This window comes from Onychomys torridus, chromosome 1 (assembly GCF_903995425.1).
Source record: "Onychomys torridus chromosome 1, mOncTor1.1, whole genome shotgun sequence".
Taxonomy (NCBI): Eukaryota; Metazoa; Chordata; class Mammalia; order Rodentia; family Cricetidae; genus Onychomys; species Onychomys torridus.
Genome location: NC_050443.1, coordinates 9,827,362 through 9,841,562, shown reverse-complemented (window position 1 = coordinate 9,841,562; position 14,201 = coordinate 9,827,362). Strand labels below are relative to the sequence as shown.

Here is a 14,201-nt window from a genome sequence, read left to right as displayed (position 1 = left end):
TCCTCTTTGGTGGTAATCAAGTCTAATCCTCTAACGTTCAGAGAAACATTGCGACCAAAGAATTTCTCTGATTTTGAAGAGTGTCTAGGCTTTCCTGAGCAGTGGTTAACCTTTGATCTGAGTAGGGACCTGGCTGAGCTGAACTTGCTGGATGCCTATTGCTGAGGAACCGGTCACCACGGGCCGTATCAGGGCCATTCCTGGCAGGACTGCTAAGAGTACAGGAGTTCTTTGTAGACCAGGCTGGCCTTGAACTCACAGAGATCCACCTGCCTCTGCCTCTAAGGTAGTGAGATTAGAGGCGTGTGCCACCACCGCCCAGATGAGCTACTGCTTTTTTAACCAGGCTGTTACAGCCCCGTTCCTTCCCCACACATTGGCCTTCTCCTAAGACCTGAGCAGGTGGTCCAGTTAAATATGCCCTTTGTGTTATTCGTCTGGCTTTGGTTAGTCATTCCTACCCTGGTATAGGCACCCTGTCCTTCACACAAGCAGTTTCAGCAGGCTTGACCTACGTCTGTTAGGTTAAGGAACTCGTGGCTGGCATTTACAAAAGCCAGTATTTTGGCTTTCCCACGTGAAGGGGTTCTCTACGCTCAGTGCCCATATTATTCGTCCCAGGTCCTCCTCACAATGACCCATTACGTCCTTAATTCCTTGTCCCGCTGTGGGAGTTCCCTTTCATGGCAAAGTCCACACACGGCCACTATGTAAGGTAACACCGATAGGTTTCCTCACAACCGTTTTGTCCTCTGGCCCCTCGTCCTTAGGCTGTCACTGGTTGGGGCCATCTCCAAAATGAATCATCATCAGCATTCTTGGTGTGGTTGGTTTCAGCACAGCATGATGAGGTCTGGGGGATGATCCACAGTTGGCCTATTCTCAAGGAGATAAGGCAAAAAGAACCCTCTGGGGAAATGTGGGTTTATATTGTGGGTGTCCAGGAAAGGGAGCTGCCCTGGGACAAGGTTGGGGAACTGGCTCCGATGTGCATCTACGGGATCAGGAAGGACACCAGGGAGCAGAAGAGAAGCTGAGACGCTGTCTCCATCCTGAAGTCATTTTGAGATGGTCAGCTCTCATGGTGCTCTTCTGGCTTGGGTCCACAACAGCCTTGTGCTCTATCCATGGCACCTTCAGCCTTGTTGTGCAATGTCAGCTGAGTCTTTCAAGGACCACTGGAGGCCGGGCAGTGGGTGTGGCGCACGCCTTCCATCCCAGCACCCGGGAGGCAGAGCCAGGCGGATCTCTGTGAGTTCGAGGCCAGCCTGGTCTACAGAGCAAGATCCAGGATGGCCAGAGAAACGCTGCCTCAAAACAAAACAACCAAAACCAAAAACAGCACTGGAGGCAGGTGTGTTCACACTCTCAGAGGTCCCCTGAATCCTTTGGGAGCAGTGGAAGTGGGGAGGGGCCAAGCATTATTTCAAAAGGAGAGTAACCACATTTACAGAGCCCTCAGTGCACCCCAAATAGTACAGGTGGCAGAATTTCTGATCAAGGGAGGTTCGTTTCTGGGCAATGTTTGGCCAGTGCCATTTTTATTTTATTTTTTAAATTTTATGTATGCGTGCTCTATCTGCATGTACAACTTTATGCCAGAAGAGGGCACCAGATCTCATTACAGATGATTGTGAGCCCCAATGTGGTCGCTGGGAACTGAACTCAAAACCTGTGGAAGAGCAGCCAGTGCTCTTAACCTCTGAGCCATCTCTCCAGCCCCTGGCCAGTGACTTACTTATTTTCACAATCATGCCTAAAGGTTGGGGGTGGTAGCATGTGCACAAGTTCCAAGTTAATTCTCTTGCAGGTCGGAGAGGATTCTACCCAGCTTGAGAATGCGCACATCATAAGCAGCAACTATTGGTCCCTTCTGTTGGGTTCAACGTCAGTAAAGACCACTTCTAGATGTTCAAAGGGGTTTTTGTGTTGACATGGGTCCCTGGGTCCCCGCTTGGGGTTATTCTGAGCACAGTGCAAATAGTCCTTGTTAGCTTATTAGGTCATTGTCGGCAACTTCGGGACCACCAAATATATCTGCAGCATCTCTTCTTGTTTTAAAGACAGCTCTGGTGGTTCCGGAAGTCCAACTCTCTCCTGTAGACTAAACTGGCCTCCCAAGTGCTGGGATCAGGAACGCCACCACAATGGGCTTCTGCAACAGTTCTCTCATAGGACGGTTTTCCCCAGAGGGGTGCTGTGTGAGCTTACCAGACAAGGCGGGAGCTGGGGTCGCTGGGGTCGCTTGGGTCGCTGGGGTCGCTGTGGTGTTTATTTTTCTATCAGTGGTATTCAGACAGCCCTCCTGATTTTTAGTAGCCCCGTTATCAGGTTATTTTTTAACATTTAAACTTATCTATCTATCTATCTATCTATCTATCTATCTATCTATCTATCCATCTATGGAGTGTGTGTGGGGTGCACGGGCATGCCAGAGTGTCCATGTGGAGGCCAGAAAACAACCTGTGAGCACTGATGCTCTCTATCCTCCAGCTGGTCCTGCGACTGACTCAGGTCATCAGGCTCGACAGTAGGACCTTCACTCACTGAGCCAGCTCACTGGCCCACATCAATTTTTGTTTGGTTGGTTTTCTTCTTTTCTGGTCTATGTGAGGGGAGGTCTGGGGGTAAAGAGAGGAGACTTTGGAGCTGTGTCCTCATGGACTAGACCTCGGCTCTTTGTGTGAGTCTGGTATTGTGTCACTGCCAGAGCCAGGGGGCCCAGACAGCGTCTTGGAGCTGGAGGAGTTGGACTCTGTTTTTAACTTCTTTTTTTTTTAATTAAATATATTATTTATTAATTTTTTTCCATTTTACATACCAACCCCAGTTCCCCCTCCCTCCCCTTCTCCCGCCTCCTCACCTCCCTCCCACTCTACCCCATCCACTTCTCAGAGTGGGTAAGGCCTCCCATGGTAGTCAACAAAGTCTGGCATACCAAGTTGAAGGACAGCCTAGCCCCTCCCCATTGTATCAAGGCTGGTAAGGTATCCCACCACAGGCAATGGGCTCCAAAAGCCAGTTCATGCACCTGGGATAGGTCCTGGCCCTGCTGCCAGTGACCCCATAAACAGATCAAGCCACACAACTGTCACCCACATTCAGCGGGCCTAGTTCAGTCCCATGCAGGTTCCCGAGATGTCAGTCCAGAGTCAGTGAGCTCCAACTAGTACCAGTCAGCTGTCTCTGTGGGTTTCCCCATCATGATCTTGACCCCTCTTCTGTTTTTTTTTTTTTTTTTTTGAATGCCGAATGCCATTTATTGAAGGAGGGAGGTTTTTGTTTTTTGTTTTGTTTTGTTTTTGGTTTTTCTAGGCAGGGTTTCTCTGTGTAGCTTTGCGCCTTTCCTGGAACTCACTTGGTAGCCCAGGCTGGCCTCGAACTCACAGAGATCCGCCTGGCTCTGCCTCCCGAGTGCTGGGACTAAAGGTGTGCACCACCACTGCCCGTCTGTTTTTAACTTCTTTGCCCCCTGAGGCAAGCAGTCCCCTTCCTTGATATATTGTTGGTTTGAGTCTCTTGATATGTGAAGAGCTATTCCCCTATCGTAGGCTTCAGCTCTCATCAGTAAAAGGGTCCATATCTGAATTGGGGAGCCGCTAATCCTTTAGGTCTGGCCATGAGTGTAAGTGTTGCAGCTCTGAGGGGAAAGGCTTCCCCAGTGGAAGTGTTGCAGCTCTGCAGGGAAATGCATCCTGGCAGTCAGGAGATAAGGAATACCAAAATCACACCACACAACAAACCTCACACAAGAGATTTATTGTGAAAGACACAAAAGGGTGGAGAGAAGCAGCAGGGAACTGAGCTTATATAGGGTTTCTTGGGGGCAGAGCTTTCCAGGGTGGGGATTATTATGGTTTCAAGTCCTGAGCTTGGGCCAAGCCTAGGGTGTTGGGATTCTGCCCCCACTCCACTGCATGGCCGCACATGTGCAGTTCAGGAGCTAAGCAAGGGGTCTTGCGTCTTACGTCATCAGTGTGTACCGGTGATTATGTGCACAAAATGTGGTCATGCAATCAGCACATGCGTGGCATAGTTCTGCAGGCCAGCCTGTGCATGTGCTCGGGAACCCTTAGAGAGCCGGACACAGACTCCTCCTCCTCCTCTCTATCCCCCCCCCCCACACTATCTCTTCTCTGTTCTCTCTCTGCTTTCTGCACCTGCTTCTCCCCAGGCCTTGTTCTGTTGACACCCCCCCCCCAATAAAGCTCCGATACTGGGTTTTATTGTGGCTTGTGCCTCATGACCTTTATGCATGGTAACCAGCACCACTTATTACCTTTAACACAGGGATTGGTGGGCTTTTGAGCTCAGGGATTGCTTCTGTGGAATATTAGTTTAAGACGAGTTATATTTGTTTATTCTGTGGAATTTTGTTTAATGATGCAAAGGTGTGTTGCATTCTTTTATGTTGCATTTGTCTAACTCTGTAAAGCTGTGTTACTTTGCCTGTCTAAAACACCTGATTGGTCTAATAAAGAGCTGAATGGCCAATAGATAGGCAGGAGAGAGAAATGGGTGGGGCTGCCAGGCAGAGAAAATAAATAGAAGAAATCTAGGTTTAGAAGAAAGAGGAGTGAGGAGTGAGAAAAGGAGAGGCAGACACCAGGGGCCAGCCACCCAGCCACACAGGCAGCCACAGAATAAGAAGGAAAGAAAGATACATAGAATAAAGAAAGGTAAAAAGCCCAGAGGCAAAACGTAGTTAAAGAGAAATGGGATAATTTAAGGTACAAAAGCTCTCTAGGAGCAAGCTAAGCTAAGGCTGGGCATTCATAAGTAAGAATAAGCCTCTGTGTATTTATTTGGGAGCTGGGTGGCAGGTCCCCAAAGAGTTAAAAAAAAAAAAAAAACCTACAGATTGGTGGGTTTTTGAGTCCATGGATTGTTGGGTTTTTCTGAGCTCATAGATTGGTGAGTTTTGAACTCAGGGATTGGCAGGTTTTCAAGCTCAGGAATTGGTGGGCTTTCAAACCTGGAAGTTAGCTCAGACATTTCCCCCCCACAGTGAGGAGACAATCTCTTCTATAATTTCTTCACAATCATGGAGGGGCTCTCCTTCCTCTTAAGGTAAGTATGTTGCTGGATAACATATCTGCCATCTTCTTGATGAAGGGAGGGCCTGCCATTTCCCTTAGTGGACACAGGGGAATGGGCTAGTCCCTGGAATGCAGCCCACTGGAGTCTGGCAGAGCTGGCCTGTGGTCAAGGCTGGTGAGCATTGCATGGGGCAGATGATTTTTGAGGGTCAGAATTAAGTGGTCTTGTGACTACCTCAGTTCCCTGTGGTACTGGCAGTATCACATGCCAAACTTCACCCTCTGGGGATTGCTAGTGAGGATGCTTCTTTAGTGCCTTCAGGCTTAACAATCTTTGCAAGACTGTGTGCGTCTTGTTTCGGGGCTGTACAGACCCCAGGACAAGAAGAGTTCCCTAATCAGAAGTCAGGGGAGAGGGGAGGTTATATGTGCTGCCCCTTGTGGTGAATAGAGTGAGGTAGAGAAGATTAGTTTCCACCTTAAGCAGATGTCTGTCTTTCCTTCCATCTGCCTCCCCCAGATTTAAGAAGTCTTACTTTAGGATCACACATATATCCCCATGCTTGGTCACGTCCCATCATGGAAGGTAATTGCCCATTTAGGTGAGCCAACCACAGCAGAACCCCAGGTTGGAGCCCAGTCAGATCCTGCAGCCACAGGTCAGTGGGGCCGTTTACAAGCATGCATACATTCATTCACCATCCATTCAGAAGTTATAAATTGTAACTCCCATTGTAAATTCCTAGTGTGTCTATTTCTCTGGAGACCAGTACCAATGCTACCTTGGCATCTCATCAAGGCTTCAGAAGCAATCTTCTATGGGGTAATTAAGCCTGCATTGGCTCTTCCTGCCTGTCTTCCCAGGGGTCCCTACCTATCCTATCTGGACTGCCAGACTAGTTTTGGCTTCCACTCAGAGACTCTGGTCCTGGATCTCACAGTCCTTTTGGCCGCTAGAAGGGGCTCCTGGAATCCCATTGGGGATGCATTCTTCCTGGTTCTAGAGACTTTTGATTGGCTGAGAGGTCCTGGAGTGGCGGCAACTCTCAATCAACGGGGGTCATGGTGAAGGAGATCTCAATGGGGCCTCAAGAAACATGGGATATTTTTGGAGTAAGCCACTCCAACACCATTGAGCATGGAAGAGATGAGAAGTCACTGGTAGATTGAAGCCAGGATATCTCTTGAAAGGTTTCAATCCACAGTCTGGTTTGAATTCTCATTTTATACTCTAAAAACACAAGGTAGGGCAGGCAAGTGAGATTTTATAGAAGTGTTTGTGGCTTCTGTGGCAGGGTAACAACCCATTGTTTTGGCTATTTCTCCAGATAGCAAGTCATGCTTGGCAACCAGACAGTACAAAGAGTGCTTTAAGTAAATCATGAAATAAATCAGTTTCTAGTAATTGGTCTTTTCTGTCTTATTCTATTTCTCTCTTCCTTTCTTCCTTTCTTCCTTTCTTCCTTTCTTCCTTTCTTCCTTTCTTCCTTTCTTTCTTTCTTCCTTTCTTTCTTTCTTCCTTTCTTTCTTTCTTTCTCTCTCTCTCTCTCTCTCTCTCTCTCTCTCTCTCTCTTTCTTTCTCTCTCTCTCTTCCTTCCTTCCTTCCTTCCTTTCTTTCTTTCTTTCTTTCTTTCTTTCTTTCTTTCTTTCTTTCTTAGTTTTCTTTTCTTTTTTTTGAGACAGGGTTTCTCTGTGTAGCTTTGCACCTTTCCTTGATCTTGCTCTATAGACCAGGCTGGCCTCGAACTCACAGAGATCCGCCTGCCTCTGCCTCCCGAGTGCCGGGATTAGAGGTGTGTGCCACCACCGCCCGACTCTACTCCACTTTCACATCTGTGCATATTGCTGCATTATTCCCGTGACCTAGAAACTGGAATAAGCCTCGGTGGATGAATGACAGCAAAAATGTGGTACATACAGACAGTGGAGTATTATACGGTCCTGAATTAAGGTGAAACCATGACATTTGCAGGAAATGAATACAACTGGAAATCATTATGTCAGGAGAAAAAAAAAAAGCCAGACTAGAAAGACAAACACTGAATGTTTTCTCTCATATGCAGAACCTAGATTTAATTTAAAAAAAAAAAAATCTTAAAATTACATTTATTTATTTAGTGTGTGTGTGTGTGTGTGTGTGTGTGTGTGTGTGTGTGTGTGTTCTTCTTGCCATAGGATCTTGCCGTGTTGATACTCACTATGTAGAACACGCTGGCCTCTAACTTGCAATGATCCTCTTGCTTCAGCCTCCCAAACGCCAGGGGTTACAGGCATCCACTCAAACTCCTGGTTTAAAATTTTGTGTATGGGTGTGTATGCATATAAATAAAACCCCAACAAAATAAGTGTGGTGGTGAGTGCTTACAATCCTCACATTTGGGGAAGGACGGCGGGAGCATCAAGACTTCAAAGGCACCCTTGGTGACTTAGGAGGTTTGAGCTACGTGAGACCTCAGATCAAGAAACTGAAAGCATAAAACGGCGCTGGTTGTTTAGCAGAAGAGTCATGAGCCATGGCTAGCAGAGTTAGAATGGGCTTTATTAGAAAGAAGAGGGGATTGGACGGAGAAGCCAGGCCTGGCAGAGAGGAAACAGAGAGAGGTGCAGAGAGAGGGTGGGGGTGCACGACCGGCTTTTGGGCTGGGATGCAGTTGCCCACTGATGACGTAATAAGGCGCCAGACAAGACCCCGAGCTGCGCAAGTACAGAATCCTTACAGAAACCAAAAAGAGGGCCTGGAGAGATGGCTGGTAGTGATGACTCAGTGGATAAGAACTCATATTGCCTTCTCAAAGGGTCTAAGTTCAGTCTCCAGTACACATGGTAGGTAGATATCACAACCACCTGTAACTCTAGTTCCTGGGAAATCCAATCCCTTTAGCCTTTGAGAGTACTTATGAAAGGTAAATCTAATTAGTCTTAACAATAAAAACCCAGAGTCAAATATTAGGGTGAGAGCTGAAAAATCAGAGAAGCAGAGCAGCCAACCACCAGAGACTTCTTACGTCTACAAAATCTCAGACCAAAGCGGGGAATCCTGTTTCTAGGAATCCTCACACTGAATGGGGAGGAGGTCCCATCTCCACCCACCTTATATACCTGCCTCCACCTCTCTAGTGCTGGGGTTCAAGGCGTGAGCCTCCTATGTGCTGGGATCAAAGGTTTGAGCCTCCCATGTGCTGGGATAAAAGGCGTGCACCACCACCAAGCTGTTTCTCTTTTAGACTGGATCCATCTCCTATAGTCCAGGGTGGCCTTAAATTCCTGATTTTTCTGCTTCCTACTCCCAAGTGCTGGGATTAGAGGTGTGAGCCACCACTGTCTGGCCTCTAGTGGCTAGCTCTGCCCTCTGATCTCCAGGCAAGCTTTATTTGTCAAAACACAAGCAAAATATCATACAACATACATGCTTGCATTCACGTGCTTGTACCATCACACGGACACACATGCACACATGCAATTAAAAAAAAAAATTAAGCTGAGCAGGGTGGCTCCTGCATTTAACCTCTGGACTCAGGAGACAGAGACCAGTGGATCTCTGTGAATTCAATGCCAGCTTGATCTACATAGCAAATTCCAGGTTAGGCAGGGTTACATAGTGAGATCTTGTCTCAAACAAATGAACAAACCCAAAGGAGGGTTTGTAGAGCCCTTGCCTAGAGTATAAATTTCTAGCCATCACTGGACAAACAAAAGCTCCTGTATAATATTAAAGGGACCAGCCTTAATGTTATACTTCCCAGGGGCTCAGGAGAGAAACTACAAACAGCGAGAATTATTTTCTGGAAAAGAATCTAAGTACACCAAGCTCTTTGTCCGTCTACTTTATTCCTCTGGGATAAAATCCTATCTACTCAGCGTTAGTTCTTTTCTCGTACCTAGCTCCGTTCTTGCTTGATTTCTCTCTACCTTTATCTGCTGTTCCCCCTAAGTTCTATCTTAATTCTCTCGTCTTAATTCTGCCTCATCGGAGTCCTTCTCTTCTCGTTCTTACCCAGCTAGTATTTCCCCATCAGCTCTTCCTCATCTTCCGTTTTGTCCACACATTTTCTCTAGTCAAAATCCTCCTTATCCCCCCCAGTTCTCCGTCCTCTTGTTCTCCACTCCTCTCTTCCTCTCCATCTCCTTAGACCTCTAGGTCCTCCCAAGTTCTCTGAGGTGTTCAGTTATAAACCCAAGCAATAGCAATCCTCCCCCTCCAGCCAGGTCACCAGGCTTGAATTCTACGGGGTCATAAAGGCAGGTAAGAGTTTTCCTCAGGCAGTGACCACCAGGCTTTCTTTTACAAGCTGAAAATGGAGTGGTTAAAGGAGGAGGTCAACTGAGAGCTAACGATCTGTTAGTATATCAAGAAGGGGATCTATGTGCTCAGTCACATTCCTAGAAGTGGTTAGGTAAGAAGTTAGGGGTCTATTTGTAAAGCTATAAGGAAGGAGGGTCTCACCCTAAATTGCACAAGAAATAAAGCTATCCTCCTGACCTAGGAGACAGGTGTTGTTTTGTTTGGCCTTGGATGCTTGATAGGTATTTTAGATAAATACGCTGTTAGGAGTTCTTGGAAACATGCATAGCATTGCAAGAAAATCACTGTAGGAACCAGTAAATATATATATATATATACAAAAGCTAAAATATCATCAAGACTTCTTAAGCCACGGCTTGACATTTGGAGAAGTCCTTGACTTTTCCAAGTAGTAGCTTTTGTGATATTAGCTAGATTCTATCACATCTTTCTGCGGCTTGCAGCAAAAACCAAAACACCAGAAAAAGGACTCACTCAATACAGTGCTGGCCTTGCTGACCTGGAATGCATGAAGACACGGGTTCCATCTCCATCACTAGGGTGAAAGTGCAGGCATGTAACCCCAGCACTTGGCAAAAGAGGAAAGAGAATCTTCTGTCCTGAGTCATCCTTAGCTACACAGAAAGTTTGAGGCTAACCTGGGATACATAAGACTCTGTCTCAAGGGGAAAAAAAAGACAAAGAAGTTAGCCAGATATGATGTAAAAAGATAATGAGAAATTGATGGAGATTTTCAAAATTGATGTCAGGGCAGACAATGCATTTGCCAGACCTCCCTTGAAAACAAGAGGGTGTTTACAGAGGGTAGCAGAACATACTGCTTTCACACGCCAATGAATGTTTCATTGGCTAATCATCACGTTCTTTGCAATTATCTTCTGGGAAAAGGCTCAATTGGTAACATATAAAAAGCAGCTCTTTGTCCAGTAAGAAAAGAGTAAACATTACAGATCGGTATCTTACGCACTGTGGATTTGATAATTAGAGCTGTAACAGTATAATATGGCTAAGAATAAAGAGTCTGCACTCTGCTTCCCAAGTAAGGTGAGTCTTTTGCTGATTTTCATCCCAGTGTCCCTGGTCTCCTTGACCCCAATCTTTCATAGGAAATTGATAATTTAACAGCTAAAACAGCCTTCCTGCTAACTGCCCAAGTTGATGCATGTCCAGTGTAACCAGAGGGAACTTTCTTGCATGGACAAACATATGTCCTGAGTTTTCCCCGTGGATCATCTATGGAGCCTGTAAGATTAACTCTGCAAGGAACCTGACGGTACCTGGCCGCTTCAAGGACACAGGTAGACTTTCTTTGGTGTAACTTTGCCTAATGTACTGAGAGAAATTGGATGTGGAGAATGAAAGCTTGGGTAGATTGGGTTGATGTTACAGTGCACGCACACTCAATAAAAGTGGTTGATACTCTTGCATTGCAGGACATCCCCAGCCTCAACAGTACTCTTTTCCCTTAGATGGAATGATGGGAATCGTTCTGTATGCTGTGAATGTGTGTTGCTCTGATTTGGTTGATAAATAAAACGCTGATTGGCCATAGCCAGGCAGGAAGTATAGTATAGGTGGGATAAGCAGAGAGGAGAATTCTGGGAATAGGAAGGCTGAGTCAGGAGTCGCCAGCCAGACACAGAGGAAGCAAGATGTGAAGGCTGAACTGAGAAAAAGTACCAAGCCACATGGCTAAACATAAATAAGAATTATGGGTTAATTTAAGTGTAAGAGCTAGTCAATAGTTAGCCTGAGCTAATGGCCGAGCAGTTTTAATTAATATAAGCCTCTGTGTGTTTACTTGGGTCTAAGCGGCCACAAGGCCTCGGGAGCTGGGCAGGACCAGGAAAACTTCAGCAACAATGGGACACAGAGACCCCACAGGAATAAATGCATGCTAACTTTGTTACGGGGTAAGGAAGCATGGAGAGATACGACTTGGCAGAGTCTGTTGCTCTTGTTCCCAAATGTACAGGCTGGCATATTGGAACCTCCTCATCAGAGAGACAGTGAATTACTCCTCATGTCTCACATGGCAGGGTAATAGGTGCTCCCCCTCCCTTCCCCCGTGAGGCATCTTGGAGCCGGTAACAGTGTCTTGAATGTTTCAAGCAACAGAGGGGATGTAGCAATCACTCAGCACTCACCGTGTCCTGAGCTGCCACAAGGGGGTGCTGTGGATAGGACAGCTTTACTCAAGACACCACTCACCTGGTACAAGACCCTCCAATTGGTTCAACTGCCCATGCCCTTTACCCCACTGAGGCCTTTGGTTTTCCTCCTCTTAGCAAAACTAACCCCAAGGCTGAGAGGACACTACCCAGGTTCTTTGATGATAGACACCGACTCTAGCAGTCCCATGGAGTTGCAAATGAATTTAAGGCTGAAAATCAAATAAGACAAACTGTCATCTGGTGGTTGACAGTACACAAGAATGTAAAATAACCAACCAAAGATGTATCAACCGTACCAGGGATGCTCTTTAATGAATATCCAGCCAGTAGGACGCCACCAACCGAATGGCTTGAGAGAACAGAATCACACTTTGTACAATGCTAACAAAAAATGGTGAACACATACATGGAGACAGAAGTAGAATGCTCATTATCAGGGGCTGTAGGAAATGGAATACGCTTAGAAATGGTTTGGAAATGGACAGTGGTGGTGTTTGCACAGTAATATAAAGATGCTTTATGCCAATGAACTGTACACTTCAAAATGGCTAAAATGGGAAACCATTCAAATACACACACACACACACACACACACACACACACACACACGCATACTGTTAACAGAAAATAAAAATTGTGTTCAAGGTCACACTGTAAATGCCAATCTCAGGATAGAAACGGTCCAATTGGGCCTTTACACCATGGGTTTTCCATCTGTGGGTGGAACAAACTGAGACCCCCAAAGTGTTCAGGAACCAGCTGTCCTCAGTGAAACACGGCAACCCCTGCTCCTGACGCTCTTCCTCACTTCACACGGGTGACGGTGTCTCGGCAGCACTGGTGTTAGGCATCGGAAATGATTTGAGCTCGTGGGAGGATAGGTTTGCTTCTATGTAAGCACTGCACCATTTCTAGCAGGGGATTCAGAACAGAAGTCTGAGGGGCTCCTGAAATCAGTTCCCCACGGTTTTCGAGGATTAGCCATACTTGACTCAGAACCTAAACCCTTAATTAATCCCTTTGCATTGGATTTTATTTTATTTTATTTTGAGATTGGGTGTCTCTTTGTAACCCTAGCTGGTTAACCTAACCTTGTACTCACATTCCTCCTGACTCATGTCTAACCTGGGGTTCCAGGTCTGCATTCTCATGCCGGCTCTCTTGCTGTCTTCACTGATGATTTTCCCCAGGAACGGTTCTCCATTTTCCATATCATCGACAAAGAAACCCACCCCCACCCCCCCCCACTGTGGTGCCTGGAGAGAGGGGAGGTCACTCACTGGTCACAGACATTTGGATTGGGAGACTCATCTTAGAACTGTACCCATTGGAGACCTCACACTGGTACTCTCCAGCATCCTCCCTCCTGACGGGATCTATGCTGAGTCGGCTGTTTTTCTGGGACAGAGTCATCCTGCCATTGAAATACAGGCTCTGGTGATTGAAGAGCCAGCGGATGGAGAGTCCAGGGTCTTCTGAGAGGCAGGTGAGGGTCAGAGAACCGTCTTCTGTTACTGTGGTGTTGTGTGCTTGGAGGGAGGGCTGTGCCACAGGCTCTGTGAAAGAACAGGGGAGGGGACCCAATGATGGTGGTTCATCCTCAGATCCCAGCCAGCCCTCTCTAGTCCATGGACACCGGGTAAGGCCTCCAGGGTGGAGAAGTTGGGCCTGAGGCCATAGACAGACATGTATTGCCTGAATCCCAACCGTCTTTCTCGGGGCCATGTTCATGGTGAAGCCCCAAGAGTTTGGGCTAAGGGTGACTCCTCAGACTGAGTTATAGAGCATACTCACACCCTCCTCTCCGGAGGCAGAGTTGGGTACAAGACTCCGACCTATTGTACTTTTTCCTCCCTAGTGTGTGTCCTGCACTAAATGCTCAAACTCCAGCGGGGAGGCACATGCAGGAGTCTGGCATCGTCTATGCCTGATGGTCCTGTATGTGTGAAATGGAATGAACCCCACCCCACACCCACGGGTCACACCCCACACCCAGAGGTCACTTACTGTGGACTTCCAGATACACGTGTGTTAGTTCACTTTCCATTTCTGTGTTAAATGTTAGTAAGGTGTAGAATCCGCTGTCAGCCTGGGTGACGTTTCTGATCAGCAGGGATCCACTGTAGAACACCGTTTTCCTGCCGCTGTGTTGAGGCATCTTCGAAGTTGTGTTATCGGGTGTTAAGTACCGGGCAACTTCATAGCTCTTGGTCGGATCTTTCTGTTTGTACCAGTAAAATGCCTGGACGTTCAACGGCATTTTGTGCACAAACAGAACGGAGTTTCCACCTTCAGCCACCATGGGAGGCACTAATTCAATAGTGAGCTCAGCAGCAGTAGGTGCATTCCAGCAGGTCAAGAGGGAGGCTGGGAAGAAAGAGAGAAAATCCATCAGTATGGGGACCTTAGTGTTTGGTGATGAGAAGTCCTGAGCAGAAGTGTTCATCTCTCAGCCTAGCTGTGTGGCCAGGGTGTGCCTCTCCTACTGGGTGCCGAGAACTTCATCACCCACATTCTCCAGTTCCCTGAAGTTGCTGGGTCCTCTGCATGGAACTCTCTCCTCGAGTGTCTATGGCTCCCCGCTCTCTGCCCTCAGGTCTCTCCTCACACCCGGGAGTATATTTGGGGTTGAGGAGGCCTTCCCTGACCTCCTCTAGAGACCCTGGGCCATCACGACCTGAACCT

The 14,201-nt window shown here is 47.0% G+C and overlaps 1 protein-coding gene across 1 annotated transcript in view; it reads right to left on the bottom strand.

The window, feature by feature from the left end:
- Positions 1–12,128: 12,128 nt before the first annotated feature.
- LOC118578929 (carcinoembryonic antigen-related cell adhesion molecule 3-like) overlaps positions 12,129–14,201 on the bottom strand; it is a 125,394-nt gene continuing 123,321 nt past the window's right edge. Inside the window, exons 2-3 of the mRNA XM_036180195.1 lie at positions 13,524–13,883; positions 12,129–13,072 (exon numbers count right to left, since the gene is read on the bottom strand). Of these exons, the coding sequence (XP_036036088.1) occupies positions 12,789–13,072; positions 13,524–13,883 (644 nt within the window). The 3' untranslated portion in view covers positions 12,129–12,788. The remainder of the gene's footprint in view (positions 13,073–13,523; positions 13,884–14,201) is intronic.